Source organism: Macaca mulatta, chromosome 13, assembly GCF_049350105.2.
Source record: "Macaca mulatta isolate MMU2019108-1 chromosome 13, T2T-MMU8v2.0, whole genome shotgun sequence".
NCBI classification, from domain to species: Eukaryota; Metazoa; Chordata; class Mammalia; order Primates; family Cercopithecidae; genus Macaca; species Macaca mulatta.
This window is the reverse complement of record NC_133418.1, coordinates 98,492,213-98,510,221: the sequence shown is the minus strand read 5'-3', so window position 1 is coordinate 98,510,221 and position 18,009 is coordinate 98,492,213. Positions and strand designations below refer to the sequence as shown.

Genomic DNA, 18,009 nt, shown 5'->3' with positions numbered 1-18,009 from the left:
TCCCCCATTTCAGGACTCACACATATCTCCCTTCCTCCATGGAGCAGAATCAGTGAAGGTGACAACCTGGACAGAAGCTCCGGCAGTAGAGGCGGAGGGTGGAGGGGGAGGTGGGCAGAAACTTGAAGGAGCAATGGAAGGAAGAGAAGCTCCAGAGGGTGCTCATTGCTGGTTGAGGGGCAGCCCCGAGAGGAAGCTGAGGGCGCTAAGAAAGACCACCACGTGCATGGTGTTGGGGGAAGGGGAATGCCATTCCTATTGCCTCCCACCCCGCCTGGGGCCCTAGGAAGGGGAAATGATGCTTTTGAAATAAAAAATAAAAAACAGCTGGTCATTCTCCAGGGTTCTGGGGGAGGGGCTTGGCCATCCTTCTCTCCAGTTATCAGCAGAGGACTCTATTTTCCCAGGGTGGAAGATGAAGAGGCAAATGGTGCCACAGCTGGGACCAACTGACCAGCTGACTATTCCACCATCTCCTTTCAAGATAAGGGACATACTCCCCAGTGGCTTGATGAAAGTGATCACAAGGAATAATGCTGAGTGGTAAATCTATACCCCTGTCCTGGGGAAACCCAAGAGTAACGATGCTTTGTGGCCTGCTTCCTAGGGACCTGATCCAGCTTCAAGAACATCCGCCGGGAGCTAGAGATGAGAGTTGGTGTGCCCTTTAGTACTGCCCTTCTGCAACATCCGTTACCCACTCCCCACTTTTCCAGGTGGCAGAGATGTGACATGATCAGATTTGCATTTTCAGAAGATTGCTCCAGTGCTGGCATAGAGGTTGGAGGGGAGGAGGCAATATGGGGGCAGAGAGACCAGGTAGAAAGTGGGTATAAGCACGCAATTGAGGCTGGGGACCTCAGGTCAGCAGCAGGGGCATGAAATGGAGGTGAAAACTGGAGAGATGTTGGGTGACAATGTCTTAAGTCTTGATGCCAGGAAGAGAGGGTAATGAAGAGACTCAAGACCCCTTGACCCACCAAGAACATGTCTGCCAAGTGCCAAGCATTGCTCACTCTGGTGGGGAAACTGCACATTCACAGGGGATGACTGTGGTTTCTTGCCTTGGAGATGACAATAATCAGGAAAGAGTTTACATGTGACATGCATTCTAAATGGAAGAAACAGGGAGCATGGGAATGCCATGGTCCTTTTATCTCCAGGCTTCTTTCAGTGCCATAACCTTTAGAATGGTCCTGAACCCTCACAACCCTTCCTGGAGCTGAGTTCAGCTAAGTCTCCCCTCCTCTCACCAATGAGATGTCCTTCCTGAGGTCTTTATAACTCATCAAACCCAAAGTCTCCAAGAGACTGAAGTTGCATCTGGTTTTATTGCTTTTTATTATTTATTTATAATTTTCTTTTGAGACAGGCAGGGTCTCCCTCTGTCACCTAGGCTGGACTCACTGCAACCTCCACCTCCCGGGTTCAAGCGATTCTCCTGCCTCAGCCTCCCAAGTAGCTGAGATTACAGGTATGCGCCATCATGACTGGCTAATTTTTGTATTTTTAGTAGAGACGGGGTTTCACCATGTTGGCCAGGCTGGTCTTGAACTCCTGGCCTCATGCAATCCACCCGTCTCGGCCTCTAAAAGTGCTGGGATTACAGGCATGAACCACCGCGCCCGGCCTGGTTTTACTGCATTATACATTGTATGTATTGGAAGTGAAAATAATTTCACATTTGCATCCTCATAGCTCTCTCTCAAATGTTTGCAAGGTGAGCTGTGAATGAACTTGTCAGGAAACACTGTGCTACCAGGTTAAATACAACTGTTTTGTTCAGTTCAGTTTAAAAAGTCTTTGGAGGGGACAATGTTTGGTTCAGTTAATAAAAATCTCTGGTGGGAAGCAGTTTGAAAAGATTTGGAAAACAAGCACTAAGTAGCAAGATGAAGATGAACCAGGTACCCGAAGGGAGCAGCTGTCTAGAAGGCTTGATATAGAGAAGTCAATTGTTCTGATGGCTGTGGCCAGATACCCCTGGCCTTGAACCCTGGCTCTAGCCTTGGCTAAATGTGGCAAGGACCTGGGACAAGCTTCTGACCTTCCTGGGGCCTCACTTTCTTACCTATAAAATGCAGTAACACGTATATTTGGGTGGTTGAAGAATTACATTAACTTCAATGGAAACACATTTATGGCTCCTAGCACAGTGCCTGGCATAGCATAAACCTTCGAAAATAAGTTTCATGAACAATAATGACTGTATTTTTGATGTGCCCTTACCTCTCAGGCCAGTGGCATCATCTCTGAGTTGGGGTCTTTGTTCTTTGGAAATTTTCTGTTCTTGGCACACAGAGAAACAAAACCCTGAACGTAATCCCTTGGAAAAGCCTTTGGAAGTCTCAGGACACTTTGTGTTTTGGGTTTTGGCAGAGGTGAGGGGGCCAGAATTCTCAAACCTCTAAGGAACCCAATGGCTTAAAGTTGTTTAAAACCATAGGGGCAGGTTCACTTGACATTGCCTGTGGCTGTTTTTCAGGCACCTGGGAAGACAGGTGCTGAGTAGGTGGAAACTAACTAAAACAAAGATGAAGGGAGATGAGGTATATTCTGGAGAAAACGGCCAGATGTATCTTTTACATAGAAAAGTGCCGTCTTATCCTTTCCTTCATCACCTGAGTGAGGGGAGGTGGGGTTCTCTGTAAAGAAGGGTTGGTGTGCATGGGGTCTGGGAACTAGGTATCAAAGATAAAGCTCTACCCCGGTAGATGGGGCTCACTCAGATTCTGGGGCCTGGTGCTGATACCCAGACAGAACATATCTAGGACAGAAGTGCAGTGGCAGCCAGCTGAGATCTCTTGCAAGCCCTGTCCCCTCTGAGCAGCCAGCATTCTCACTCAGTGCTAGCAATGCCCAGCAGTCTTCTGATTTATAGCTGAGTCTTGTTAGCCTCCAAGGGAGTGTCTGGAGCAATGGAGGGTCCCTGGGCCTTTCCTGAGAGATGGTGTCCCAGCAGCCACCAGACATGCTCATCACCTGTCCTGCCTGCACTGTTGGCCACATTCACATTCTCACAGCTAGCTGTCAACCTCTCTTTGTCTCTTTGTCTCAGTCTTTTGTCTCCAGTCTTAGAAGCACACAAATAAAAAAGTTGTGTTAATCTCATAAAATACAGAGAAGCAAAAAGAAGAACAAAAAATCACTCACATTCTCACCATCCAGAGATAACCAGAATCGACATTACTTCTAGCAATCAAATAATACAAAACAACAATTTAAAAATCATTCCAGGAAAACTTTCTTCCAAGGCCCTTATTTTAACACTTTGAATACTTTTTCTTTGTAATTCTCCTTGGTCTCTTTATGGTTTTTCTAGGTGCTTCTCACTTTATGAAGTCTAATGCTGAACATGAAATACTGGAAGGGCTTTGATTAGCATAGGCAGAGTTCTCAAGCTTTTCTTTGGGTTTGTATCTCTCTACTGATGGTATTTCTAGGAATGCCTCCCAGGAACAAGCTTACTTTGGAAACATATTCAGCTTGTGGTTCTCTATGACCCCTGGATCCATGCCTCAATATATTGGATAATGCACATCCAGCTAGAATCCCCCACTAAAGCAGAGTCTGAAAGACATGAGGCCTCCAGGTGCCCACCTACCTGGTAATCCATGGGCCGCCCAGCACTTGGCTCCATCTTAATGTCTGGCTTAGATCTGAGGAACAGAATGTATCATCAGGCCTGGTGTATGGGGACTGCTTGTGGGGGAGGAGGGCATGGGCAGTGGTTAGACCTGGGAGTGGGCAGAGGGACAGAGTCGTGGTCTTTAAACACTCAAGCACTGCCAAGAATAGTGGGGATTAGTTGCCTTCAGAGGCCTTGACACAGAGAACTAATCAAAGGCAGAAGTAACAGGGAGACAGACATGGGGTCAATAGCTTCAAATATGGGGTGGGCAGGTCTGTGGCTTCCTTGGGCTGGGAGGTATTCAAAGACCTGAGAAAAGGCCTGTTGTGCTCTGCTTTTGCAGGGAGAGAGGTGAGAGAAACACCCAAGAAAAAGCAGAAAAGGGTAAGATTAGGTTAGGAAGAAGCTGTCCATGGGCCCTGATTCTTCCCTACCCAAATTTCAATCATAGCAAGGTCCTGCCTGACAGGGTGGGGGCAGTTGGGGTTGTGGGGCTCCCATCCACTCACCGCTTGTTGGAGACATTAGTGGTGAGAGCTGTGACTGAGGCTAGAGACACCGAGTCGGGATCCAGTCCATCCCCTAGCCGAATGGCCAGATGGTCAAGGTCTTCCATCTCCAGCACTGCTGGTTCATCTGGGGAAGATGAAAGACTGGTTAGGTGGGCTGACTGATGGTGAGATAGTGACTCTTTCTCCTTTTACTCTGGCATCCAGAAAGCTGAGAGTTAAATTCGAGGTTTACTTAGTTGCTACTGCTTAGAATGTTATGGCCTGAATAACTGCAATGTTTTTCTACCTAATCCCGATCTTGCATTTGAACGGATATTATGTCTGGTCTTGCCTTTTTATTTTAATTGAATGCTCTTTTATTGCATTGTACTTACTTAGGCACTGAATATCCCTTGTGGATGAAGGTACGGAATAAAGAATCCATACTTTTGCACCTCTCAATAAATAGCTACCATTTATTGGGTGGATACTCTGTTCCAGGCACAACACCATGACTTTACATGAGTATCTCTAGTCCTTAGAGCTGTGCCCTGCCAAGATGGGCATTATTCTCATGTCACAGGTACGGAAACGAAGGCCTAGGAAGTAACTTATCCATATCAAATAGCTGATGGCATTCAGAACCGAATGCACTGGTATTCATCTAATGAGATGCAGACATGTAGATTCCGAAAAGCCACCCGAGGATACTGGGTTTGGTCCTCAGCCAGCAGCTGTACTCTCTCCATTTAAGAAGGTGAAGGGCACGGCTGGTATTGGCATGGGGACAAGAGGGTGGGGGAGAGAGACTGAGGGCCATTGGGCCACAGAGGGGATGCTGGGGGAGGGCAGCCGGGAGCCCCGATGGTGGGCCCGTGATGGAGAAGATGGCCCCCTCCCAGCTCCCGTGTCCTCTCCATTTCTCCCCTTGTCTTCCTCCAGGCCTCCCTGCCTGTCTTCCCCTCTCCAGCCGCTGCTCTGAGAGGGCCCAGTGCCACCTGCTGCTCCAGCCTCCCAAGCTCGGCCCTGCCGCGCCCTCCAGCGCCCCCAGGACCTCCCCTAAGGCCAGGCTGCAGCCTGATTAGAGGGCGCTGGCGAGGCCTGCCGCCAACCCTGCACTAGTGGGACGCCAGTTTCCCCCCAGAAATAGGGAGTTGGCCAAACAGCGTTTCTTGATGGATATTCTCTGCTCTAATTAAAACTCCGGGCTTCTGTGTGAAGAAGAAAGAACCGGGAGCAACGAGGGCGTGAGGAGCTTTGTAACCAGGCCCAGCCGACAGAGGGCGCGGCCCGTTTCCCTCCCTCGGCCCCAGGGCGTCCCCTTCCTAGAGGGCCTCGCCTCACTGGGCGGGGCCTGGCCCTGGGCCAGCCAATGAGAGTCCAGGCCCCTCCCAGATGGCTCTGGATGACCAATCCCAGGCGGACCTTTTGGCAGCTGGGCAGGGGCTGGCAAGCGGCGGGAGGGCGCCGCGAGGCGCGGGGCTGACGCGGGGACGCGGCGCCTGTCCTACCTGGTCTTTGGGTCTCCTCCTTGTGGGACCGGTTTTTGCCGAGCTTCATGGCGGAGAACACGCTCCTCCCAGCTCTGTGAGGGGGCCGCCAGAATGAGGTGCAGGGAGAGGGACGCGTGGAGGAAAACACACAAACACAGAAGAGCCAAACATGAGAGAACATATCAGAGAAAGGAGATGGACCCGGCCCCTCACCTACTGGTCCCGAAATAGGTCGGGATCTGTCTTCCCAAATTGGGAGCCATGAGGGGGAATGAGGGCAGAGAGAGACCCCTCCACTTCCCCCTTTGCCATCCTTTCACACACAGAGGAGAGGGATGGGGTCCCCAGCAAGCAGGGAACGTGGCCTTGAGCCAGGAAGAGCCGTTTTAACTGGAGCTCCTCTGGGTCTTGGTCTTTTCAGTCTGATTCCAGCCCCTCAGTATAGTCTCAGAGCTCCGAGCCCTGCCAATGTCCCCACGCTCATCTTCCCTGGCTCAGCTGGTTGGAGAGAAAGCCCGAGGACCGGAGACAGAGCATCTGAACAGTGGGACATGGACCAGAGAGGACTCAGGGACAGAGACCGATGAGGAGATGGGAGATGTGGTTGAAACGAGCTGTTCAGTTCTCAGATGGCCTCGGTGCTCAAAGCCTGACTTGCCTTTCTCCAACCTCTCCGTGTTCTGGGATGTTCCTTGGTCCCCATGAAAAAGGGGGAGATAGGCCCTTTCTCATCTATCTTCAGTCTTGGCTTTTGCCCCTTCTACCTGTCCCCTCTCACTGCCGAATTCCCCTTTCCCCCAACCCCAGGAACTTATGGCAGGCTCCATAGTTCCTACCTCTTCCTCTGGCTTGCTGTGGCTTTGTGCCCCCAGGCGAAGGGCCTTGCAGTCGGGGGGGCTGAGGAAAAGGGGCAGGGGTCCTCACTGCCCTTCAGTGATGTCCCTGCAGCAGAGCCTGTGGTTCCTGGCGCCAGGAAGCACCAGGAGCAGGATCAGCAGGGGGTAAAGTGCAGTGTTCCATTACCCCATCCATATTGCATGAGTGGATACCTGACTCCCTCCACTTCCCATTCTCCCTCCTCCTGGGTGTGGCCCCATCATCCTGTAGGCCAGGTGGGGCCAGGTGCAGGCTCCAACCTGGAGCTCACTTACGGCAGAGTCCACCCTTTTTGGGTCACACATCTCCCCGTGGAGGCTTGACTATGGTTTCTAAGACCCCAGATCCTTGTTCTTTATGCTGGGCAATGGGAGATTGGGGAAAACCTTTCTGTCCTCAGGCAGATGACCTAGAAACCTCAAGCCCCTCTCCTCAGGATGGTGGAGCCAATCTTATTCCCCAAACCTGGCCCTATCCCAACCCCAGGCCCTTTCTTTACTGTTCATATTCAAGACAAAGCACGTTCATATCCCAGTGAGGGAGCAATTGAGAATCACCCTTTTCACGTGGCAGCAGCTCACAATCTAGAGAACATTAGCATGTTCTTGAATTCCTAAAAAGGAATGGAAGAAGGCTGATGTGTCTGCACTCTTCAGTAGCATACCGTCTGCAATACGACAATGGGAAGAAAGGGAAAGAAAGAGGCTCTAAAATCAAAGCTGATGCCTTTGGAATTATTTTTAAAAGCTTCCTCCCTTCTGATGGGGGGAGGTGAGTTATACACACACACACACACACACACACACACACACACACACACACACAATGGCCAAAAACAGACTACAGAGGGCCAAAGGCCTTTCCAGATGTCTGCAATGTCTGCAGATGTCTGCTCATCTCATCTTCCTGCAATCCTCTGAGGGCCACATGCTTCTCCTCATTCAACCAATAAAAAGACTGAGGCTCAGAGAGGTGAAAATAATCACAAGGTCACATGGTGAGTGGCAGAACTGGGATTGAAACAGAAAGCTCCTGTGTTCTAGGCCAGCAATATTTTCACTGCATCTTGGGTCCTTTGCCTCGATGCCGTAGGACTGCACTTTTCCATGGGCATGAATCCCATCCCATCCTGACCATTTGGGATTTTAGTTAAAAGGCCCCAGGGCTGGCACCCGTAGATACAGGTATGGTCTGTGTGCCAGCATAGTTTACAGATCAGGATGCTGTCATCTGTGGCATCTCATGGATCATACCCATGTTTACAAAGAAGGGGCTCATTCAAAAAGAACCTGAACACCCACACATTTGGGAAGGGGCGGCTGTGCATGTTAAATTGCTGGTGACATAACATTGAACAGAACAATGAACCCACCAGAAATAATCGTGTGATGGTGGGGAAAGGACCACCCTGGCTGGCTTGCCCTGAAGCATCCTGTGGGATTTCTCCCCACCTGGTGGCCCCAAGGGCAGGAGTGCTGGCTGTCCTGACCCCTGCCATAGCCCCAGCCTCAGAAGTGTGGTTTCTGTGGGCCTCCTCGTGGGTCACTTCCTGTCTCAGGGCTTTCTGCCCAGGCTTGCTGCTCAACTGTGTCTCTCCTGAATTACCCAGGAGTCTCCTGCAGGGCTCAGCCTTTGACTTTGTACCATTACTTCTTGGCCATTCCTGGGCTGTATTATTCTTGGAGTCCCCGGCCCTTCCCCATGTGTGACCTACATAGTTACCCTTTGCCATTTTAGCCTGCTCCAGCCACAGACTTCCCTCTCCCCTTCCCCTTCCCCGCTTCCCCAGAGGGGAAGTGCTTTGGGATGGCAGGTCAGAAGCAGGCCCTGCCTGGAGAAGCCAGCTGCCCAGCCTGCTGGGATGGGATCTGGCCCTGCTGCCTGAGGCCCAGGGGGAGTGCAAGGTAGCAGGAAATGGCTTTCAGAGGCTGGTCCCATGGACTCACCCAGGTGGAAAAGGACCTGAGGCATCCCTGGGGCACTTATGGCCCTTGAATTTGAAGGTCACTTTATTCCTTAACACAAACAGATTTGAAAGAAATGATCGAGGCTTTAAATCATTTTAAAGCCGGTGCGGTGCGGTGGCTCATGCCTATAATCCCTGCACTTTGGGAGGCCGAGGCAGGTGGATCACTTGAGGTCAGGAGTTTGAGACTAGCCTGGTCAACTTGGTGAAACCCCGTCTCTACTAAAATTAGCTGAACGTGGTGGTGCATGCCTGTAATCCCAGTTACTTGGGAGGCTGAGGCAGAAGAATCGCTTGAACCCAGGAGGCGGAGGTTGCAGTGAGCCGAGATCACACCACTGCACTCCAGCCTGGGCAACAAAGTGAGACTCTGTCTCAAACAAACACACAAACCAAAACTATACTTGTCCAACTATTTCTACTACACCTTGAAGCAATTCAAAGGAGAAATCTCTCCCTTCCAACCCTGCAAAATTTTAGCCCTCTGAAGTGGTAGTACTGGTAGCACTCCTGTGTGCCTGGGAATATCTCAAAAGGATATTGTCTTTGTCCCTTTGTTAAAAATGCAGAAATGTGTAGTGAAGGATGTAATTTCCAGAATTCTTACTACAGGCTCTGTACCTCTGATTGTCCTAGACTCGTTCTTCAGTGAATCTGAATTGTGATCAGTACAGCATGATGTCATCCCTGCCACCACCCTTTGTAATTTTCTGATCAGTAACACATCAGAAGTTCACTATGGAAAAGGTCTTTTCTGCCTGATTGTAGCACCAGTTCTTGGAAAGCAGTATGCCTGCTTCTCTTGGCAAACTGTAAAGGAGAGTTTTGAAATAAATGCCAACTTAATCAGGGAATTTTGAAGATTATCTATTTGTCTGAGAGACTTAGATTTCAAAAAATCTAATTTGCTGATGAGGTGTCTGTTGTCCTGGCCTTTTATGGCTTTCAAAATAAAATTCTGCATTTGGTCTAGTTGAGTTCTACAATTACCAAAAATAGGATATGGTGAGAAACAGACAAAGAAAACGAGCCAATAATCAACTCAGCGAAAACTCACTTTACAACCAAATGGCTCCTTATTCTTGGGCACATTAAAGCTTAAGAAGCGAGAGCCAAGGGGAGGCCAGTATCCCAGGACCCTCTGAGGATTTAGAATTCATTTGAGTTTCCTGTGGCTGCATTCACCGTGGTCAGAATGAAGTGCACCTACAATCTAGACTGGTATCTCTCTCTAGAGGAAAAATGCTAAAATTAGTTCACTTATTGTAAACTGTAAATCTGATGATTTCTCCACTCATTTTATGGCCCAGATTTAGAAGTATATTGCTTGGCTATGTGGTGCACACAGGGTTCTAGGAAGAGCTTAGTATTTATAATGACTTGGGAACATTCACCAAACTAAATTTAGTGACCCGAGTGTTTCATTAATTCAAGTCTCTGGGTTATTCTGAAAGTTAATAGAGACCTGACCCTAAATAAGCTGCAGGTTGAGTCCATTCACTGCCCAGGGCTTCTGCCCCATGACTGGCTTCAACTGGAACTTCTAGGCTCATTAGCTCAGGCCTCAGGTAATCAATCAGGATAAAGACTCCTATCTATGAGAAATAGGGTCTGTGGTCCGTCTTTGCATTGCTCAAATAGCCCAGTTTTCAAAACCTGAGAGCATGTCATCCAAGCACTCCTAAATGGGTTTATTTTAAAAAATTTTCCATACCCCAAGACACAGAGAATTTCATAATTTCAGTCTTCACAGGTGTCTTTGAAAGTGGGTTGAATTTCAGTTCGTTTTTGAAGAACTTCCCATAGGTGGGCAGGATAGGCTGATCCTTTACACAAGAACCACCCTGTCTCCAAACTGGCCCCTTTGCACACATGACTCACTTTACAACCAAATGGCTCCTTATTCTTGGGCGCATTAAAGCTTGAGAAGCGAGAGCCAAGGGGAGGCCAGTATCCCAGGACCCTCTGAGGATTTAGAATTCGTTTGAGTTTCCTATGGCTGCATTCACCGTGGTCAGAATGAAGTACCAGAAGGCTTGGGGTGCCCACACACTCTTGTCCTGACCCCGGGATTGTCAGGGAAGCTGTCTCTTCATTTCTTACTGGTGGCCCAGCCCTTTGCAAGGCTCAGGCAAGCAGCATCATAGAAGATGATGGGTGATTTCCCATCTCCCCAAACCAGTCTATCCCAGAATGTCACACAATATGAGTTACTTTGTGGGTTGAATCTTGTTTCTCTACTTCAACTTAAATCTATTTCCATTTATCTCTTCTCAGTGGAGATAGATACCAACCAGCTTTGCCACACATTAACATTTCAGAGATTGAAATCTGTTCCCACAGTTTTCTCTCCTCCAGGCTAAAGAGTTTAAATTCGTTCAATCTCTTCTTAGAAATCTCATTTTCCTATTATTTCAATAGTCCTATTGCTCTACACATAATAATAATAATAATACTATATGCCAGTTTACTTTATCTCATGTGTTAATTAGAGATGGTAAGAAATTAGGATGGAGAAGGGCTAGGGAACCAGCATTTTTGTGGAACTACTATGTGCTGGCACTGTGAGGCACCTCTTACTCCAACTGTAGCCAGTCAAAGGAATCAGGTCAGTCTGTGTCCCTAGGGTCTGGCCTGGGACAGACTGGGGAGCTGGGCATCAAGAAGGGCCTTACAGCATCTCTGTTCTCAGGCAGGGAACCTGGGGATGGACAGGCTGCTCGTATCTCATTCATATGCCCTTTACATCTAAGCATCTATGGAGAAACCCAAAGCCTTGAGGACTCCCTAAGAGGACTCCCCAGTTCAGCATTCCCCATCATCTCCACCTGCCCTGGATTCAGTTCCCTGGCTCTGAGCCTTAACACATGCTCTGCCCAGGCTTCTTCCCTTACTGGGAACCTGGCAGACTCCTCGATCCTTCAGGTCTCTGGGCCGGAGCTCTTCCTACACGGTGCCATTTCCTCCATCACTGCAGAGTTAACACTGCATCATCATTGCTTTTGCTTGTGCATAACGAATGTGAGTTAGAACTCATACTTTTTTGGAAGCAATGAATGAGGCTGTGAGTTCCCCAGGATCTTAATGCCAACAGATACTCCAAGCCCACACCAGTGTTGATCAGTTCAGACCCCTCAACACACAATCCTGATATTTCCATGATATCTTCAGATGAACTAATTCTTAATGTACTGAGGCCACAGTTTTGAGCAAATATCTTAAGATCTCTGGGGCTCAGGTTCTTCATCTGGAAGATAAAAACGACCACACTCCTGGCTTTTCAGCTCTCATTGGTGTGTTTGGAGAATTAGATTAAATTTAGAGTACAGTCAAGTGCTCTAAACTTCCTAGGTCTATGGTGAGCTCCAGGTCAGAAGTCAGTTTCTCTGTGTTCTGGTTCCAGCTCTGCCCCTGTTCTGAGACTCAGATTTGTTATCTGTAAGAGCAGGTGTTGACCAGAAGCCTCCTCCAGTGTGGTCTGCCTTGGCTCCCCCTGCCCTTGTGAGATCCCGTGTTGCTAGAGTCATCCAGATGTCAGTGTGCTTCTAGGGGTGCCTACGAGACCCACTCACAAGCCCTAGCCTTTGAATCTTTCCAGACCCTTGTGACTGGCCCTTCCCACCTGCAGGACCCTTCGCCTATCCTCTCCAGACAGCACCCTGACCTCATTTTTCCAGGAAGCCTTTTGGGGAGATGAAGATAGAGAGGGCCACCCAAATGGTGGCCTCTCCTTAGCTTTCTGGAGGTCTCCAGCTCTACCCAAGACCTGCTGCTGCAAAGCATACCCAGAGCTCCTCCTCCTTATGCCTCCAGCTGCCTGGCTCTGCCTCGCCCCTGTTGGCAGAGAGGTCCCTGAGGTCCTTGTACCCCTCTCGCCTTTGCCTGTAGCTGTCCCCTCCCTCCCAGGGAAGCCCAAAGGCCATAGGATGGGGGCTGAACAGTGGAGGAGGAACAAGACTCGGACAGGAGGACGGTCACCCCTGAGAGCCCAGAGTGGAGACCAGAAGGCCTGGACACCTCCCGCCCCCACCCTAACCCCTCCTCATCCCTCACCCCCATGGCCAGGTGAAAAGGCCTCCCTGGGCCTGCATACCCCGTTCCAGCTCCACCATGACAGCCCACTCCTGAGCCCTCTCAGCCAAGCCCGTCCCGCCCTCTGCAGCCTGTGGGGAGGAGGTCTCTGCTCCCGCAGAGACACTGCCCCATCTGCCCTGGCCTGGGACACCTACTTGTGCTCGCCATCTCTGCCTCCCTTGGTCTTCTCTCTGCCTTTGCTGAGTAGGGGAAAGAAATGAGGAGACAAGGGGATGTGTGTGAGGGGCTGTGGACCAGAGACACTGGCCTCAGCCCCGGCCCCATGGACCTGCATGCTCCCCAGGGGCCTCCTTGTCCCACAGACCTCTCACCCCACAGCTTCTCATGGTAGCAAGCCTAGGTCTGCAGGGTAGGGGTCCCATGGCCCTGGGTTCTGTCCTGCGGGGAGAGGGGAGGGGCCCACAATGCTGGACCTGGGTGGCCACTATTCCAACCCCAAGCTCTGATACCTCAGGGCCTCAGCTCATCTCCCCCACCAGGCTCTGATGATTTCACAATGTGGGTCACAGGTTCCTCAGGGAACGCAGCGTTAGATGAGCCTGGCTACCCTCTGGGCCTGGGCCACCCTGCTCCTCTGCCCACTGGCTCCCCTGCTCCCCTCTAATGGGGTGGGACCTCCCAGGCTCTGGGGGCCTCTAGGGGAACAGTGGGCTAAGCCTGCTCTGTGAGGGTGAGGCAGGGCTGGGGGTCCTGCTACGGAGTGCACCCTGGTGGATGGGGGGCCTTCTAGGGGTGTAGGTGGGGCAGTAAGAGAGCTACCACTCCAGGGTTCAGAGCAGGGGAAAACGGTGCTCCTATCTCACTTTAGGGAGGCTTCCAGAAAACTTTTCTGGAATGTTCTCTCAATGCTTTCCCAGCGCTGTGGCAATGAGGATGAAGACAAGAAAATGAATAACAATTAGCAAATTATTCTTCTCCTCACACCCTGTTCTGGCACAGGCCTTACCCAGGTAGACTTGACTCCATACCCCGATGGCTCAAGACCTGAAGGCCTAGACACAGCACAGCTGCAGTCTGGTACTGGCCAGCTAACCTTTATGTTAGGCAAGCAAGTCAGTCTATAATTCAAAGGCGTTAACATCAGCCAGGCCTCTGGCTGCCCAGATCAGCTGAGATTACTAAGCGGAGAAGAGCTCACAGCAGAGGAGGAGGACTGTGTCTCAAGCAAGAGCATCCCAGCTGCCCGGCTGCCCGGCTGCCCCGGCTCCTTTGAGTGGCTTTGGGAGCTTCTGCAACTCTGGTGCTCAGCCTGGAGAAGGGAGGCAGCAGAGGATTTTCTAGCTCTCTAGAGGTCGTGGGAACTGATTAAAAAACACTCTTTGGGTGAGGCTGCGTGTACTGACCCCACATGAACACGCTTCTGCATGCCTACCCCGTGCCCCTCTGTCTCAGAGCCCCACCATGCACACGTGCCCCACTGCCCTCTGGCCCCAGCATAGGAGGAAGGTATCTGACTTCTGCAGGTCTCCACTGGAGTGGAAGAATGATCAATAACGAGAATGAGAAAGTGTCTGCTGCCCCAAACTCCTCCCAGATGAGAGCCAGCAGAGAGGAGACCAGCAGAAGAGGGTCTGGGTAGCAGAAGGAGGTGGGGGTCATGGAGGGCAGGAGAGCCAGGCCAGGTGGAGAAAATGAGAAGAGGAGAGAGTCGCAGAATACAGGGACTCAGGAGGAAAGGCTCAGGTCTCAACCGTTTAGCTGCAAGACTAAAGCTGGGATTTCTTTCTTTGTCCTCTCTAAGATGTGACTCCTAAAGACAGCAGCAGCAGCAGAGCCCAGCATCCGGAGTCCTCTCTGGTGTCATGCAGTGCATGTGAGTGTGTGCAAACATATGGGCACTTTTGTACACACGTGTGTGCATGTGAGTGTGGTCAGGGCCGAAGTCACTTTCTCTCCAGAGACGAGGGCAGGCATATGCTGCCATGCAAAGGTCTGGAACACTGATTTTGTGCTGCTGAGAGTGGAGTGCCCCTGAGGTTAGAGATTCATTCCATCTCTGCAACTCAGGGAGCCTGGGGAGGTGAGGGGAATACTGAGTGAGTGAGCTCCCTACCCCTGCCCCTGGGCCAGTAGGGCTCCTGTGTGGGTAGCTTCTGCAGAGCCCTTGGTATAGGTTGGGGAGCTAGAGCTGAGAACGTGCTTGGACAGTGCCTAAGCCAGAGGGTCAGGTGCTGCTCAGAGTAGAAGTTGACATCAGGGTAACACGGAGTCAGTGAAGAAGAAGGAAGTGAACACTGGCTTAGCACCTGCCGCCTGCCAGGCACAGGGGTGGGTGGCTCGCAGGTGCACGTCACTCAATCCTGACACTCTTGTGAGGCAACCGTAAGCCCCGTCTTACAAATGGGGAGGGGGATTCCCAATAGCAGAGCTGTGAGTGGAGCCTGTGCTCTGTCACACAGCACAGCTTCCTGGCACATTCCTGGGGGCATTGTGCAAACAGCTGGCAGAAATCAGGGGCCCCTGGCTTGGTGGCAGGAACTAGAGAAGTGGGCAGAGTGGCTCATAGGGCATGTGGCTGACCAGGGCCTAGGGGAGGTGGAACTGTTGGGGCAGAGGGTCAGTGGGTGGTGGGGTTGGTGGTCACTCACGCAAAGCTCCCATACTGATTCCCTGAGGACGAATGGGGTAACTTCATGGCAGGTTCTTAGGGTCTTAGGAGTGAGTGTCACAGCAGCTGAGGCCTGAGGTCTGCAGTACCCCTGCTTAGAACCATCTGACCCCCAGAATGAAGACAGGATGAACGTGGTTGAAGTCCCAGAGAAGCAGGCCAGGCAGGGCAGGCCTCGGGGGTGGGCCCAGGCCCTGAAAGGAGAGGTATGGGGTGCCCAGAGGATCTCCCGGCATCAGCCTCCCCTCCATCCATGGAAGTTCCAGCCCGGGCTGCCCGGGGCCTGCCTGGGCTGAGGCTGTTTCCTGCCCACTCACTCTACCTCCCCGCAGCCCCCAGCAAGACTTCATTTCACCCCTTCAGCCAGGGAGCAGCCGATCCCCACGCCAGACCCTGGGGGTCAAGATGGCCGGTGAGACACTGCTGCTTGCCAGCAACGGGATTTTCCTCTTGCTCATTGTGACTGAAGCAGGAACAAGAGGGTACTGTGAATATTGAATACTCTGATCTATAAGAGGATTGGCCTTTCCAGGAGAGGACGGAGGGCAGGGAGCAGATGCTGGGGAAGCCTGCCTGGGCTCCTGGTGAGGTCTGAGGTGAGGCACAGACACCTCTTCCCTTGTGCTGTCTTCTTTAGGGAGTAGTTGTTTTCCTGATAAAAGGTTGGCCAAGTCCCTTCTGGAGAGCTCTCTGGCTTCCTCCCAGAACCCACACTATGTGACAAGGATGAGATGCAACATCTAGGGCTGTGGGGCCAGCTTCCAGGTCCCCCTCCTCACCTCAGCACTCCTTGACCCAGAACTCACTGGCCCCATATGGGTAGCCAGGATTAAGCTACAGGAAAACCCCAAGGCATTGAACCTGCTCCCCCTTCTCCTCACGAGCAAATGGCCTATCTCTAGAATTTTTCTCAACCCCTCTTTTCCACAACCAGGCCCGCTGGCTGCATGGCTAGGCCTGGCAGGAGAAGTACACTGTAGCAGTAATGTCTGTCCCCAAGGTGCTCTCAGACCTGGGCTGGCAGCTCCAGTGGCAGCAGGGAAACTGTGCACCTGCACACGGCCCCTGCAATGCAGGGTGGGGGTGCCTGGCTTCGGCTGTCACCCTCTCCCAATTCCCAGTCCTGGGGGTGAAGCCCTTCCTTTTGCTCCTGCTTCTTGCCGCTACCCTGGGAGGGGCCACACGAAGATGGGGAGAGGTGGGGAAGCTACCTGTGAGGAAGGGTCGGGGGAGCCCTCTTATCTCCAGATTCCTGGCGCCCAGGGCTCTCTGGGCGTCTAAGCTCTCCAAAGCCCCCATCAGCACCCTGGCCCACCCTTGTAGGACCGAGCGACAAACTGGCACTGTGTTGCTATGTCACCCCAGGGAGGTTGCCCTCGTGGCTGCTAAGGGCTCCCATTGTTTCCCATGGATGTGACCCACAGGTCTGGAGCATCCCTGGGTCCCTCAGGATGTCAGAGTTGGAGGGGAGCCAGATTTAACCTGCTGAACCCATTCGTGTTACTGACCCACAGGGGCTAGTGACATGCCCAGTGTCACTCAGCCAGTGAGCCGAACAGTCAAGATGGGACTTAATGGGCCTTAGCTCTCCTGATTTGGGGCCAGCATTCCTTTCCCAGCGACTGATGGCCCTCATGTGTCTTCCGATCTTGTTCTCTGGAAGCCCTTTCTTAGAGCCCAGCCACAGTTTGTGGACCAGCCCTGCCAACCTCTTTCCTGAATGGAGACAGACAAGGAGGACCTGGTGGTGCCCACTGGGTCAGCATCCCTTCACTCCCCATCCAGGCACTGCTCCTCTTCTCACAATTTCCAACCCGATTCCTGACTCTTTGCGTTGTTGTGCTATAAGAAACCTGTTTGCCTGTCACCAGCCCGGACACAGGCAGTGCTCAGCACCTCCATTGCCACCCGTTCCTCCGTGATCCCTCCCGCTCTCCCAGCAGCAGGGCAGGGGGGTTTCATTGCTATGTCCCATTTTGCAGGTGAGGAGAGAGGGTCAGAGACTGGCCAAGGGTCACATGACTAGTAAGAGGCAGACTCAGGCCTGGCTCTTCTGCTAAAAAGCCAGGAGTCTAAGGGAACAGGCTCCAAGCTAGCCCGGGGCTGCCCCATGCCCGCGGCTGGCCTGGAGTAGACAGTCCTGCCATATTTGTTGCAGGCCTGGTCACTTTGACCTTGTTACTATTACTCACCTGGTTCCCAGGGTTTCTGAAGCTTGTGTGTGTCTGTGTGTGTATGTGTATGCGCACATATGTGCACTCAGGCATGTGTGTGTGAGGGGGTGCTTAAGGGAGTGTGAACTCATTCAAGTGCAAAGGAGAAAACATATTTGTGCCTTAAAAGTCCGTCAGTTCAATTACACTAATTTAGAACCTATGTTTTCTTCAGCAGAGGGACTGAGTAAACTTTACTTGGAAAGGAAAGCGTGGAAGGAGCTTACAGGGATATGTTTCCAGTGGCATGGAGGCTCCCTTCTCAAAACACACCCTGGTCCTTTAGATGCACCCTTGACTTACTGGTATTTAACATGTCATTTCTAGTGACTTAGGAACCCATGTCATTCTAGTGACTTAGGAACCCTTGGTCTCTAATAGTAATACAATTGCGTTTTCTGTTTTGTAAAAATAGTGCACATGGAATGAACTGGCCTGGACCCAGCTTCCTGTGGTCTGTGGGTGGCAGGACGTCCTGAAGGACCCAGGGATGCTCCGAACCTGTTGGTCAGATCCATGGGAAACAATGTCCTGGGAGCCCTTAGCAGCCACGAAGGCAACCTCCTGGGGTGGTGTAGCAACACAGAGCCAGGCAGGGCATGATCCTGGACTCTGGTCTTCCCAGGAGCCCTCCCT

General features: G+C 51.6%; 1 protein-coding gene across 6 annotated transcripts in view; it reads right to left on the bottom strand.

Annotated features, from left to right (window-relative positions):
* The window catches only part of OTOF (otoferlin), a 103,362-nt gene that overhangs the window by 42,491 nt on the left and 42,862 nt on the right, over positions 1–18,009 (bottom strand). For 4 of the 6 annotated variants that reach the window (XM_015111892.3, XM_015111893.3, XM_028831867.2 and 1 more), the window contains 3 exons: positions 5,634–5,707; positions 4,141–4,267; positions 3,605–3,659 (listed from right to left, as the gene is read on the bottom strand). In XM_015111892.3, the coding sequence (XP_014967378.3) occupies positions 3,605–3,659; positions 4,141–4,267; positions 5,634–5,707 (256 nt within the window). Of the gene's footprint in view, positions 1–3,604; positions 3,660–4,140; positions 4,268–5,633; positions 5,708–12,686; positions 12,732–18,009 lie in introns of all 6 variants that reach the window. The other 2 variants (XM_077959864.1, XM_028831868.2) reach the window with 1 other exon arrangement.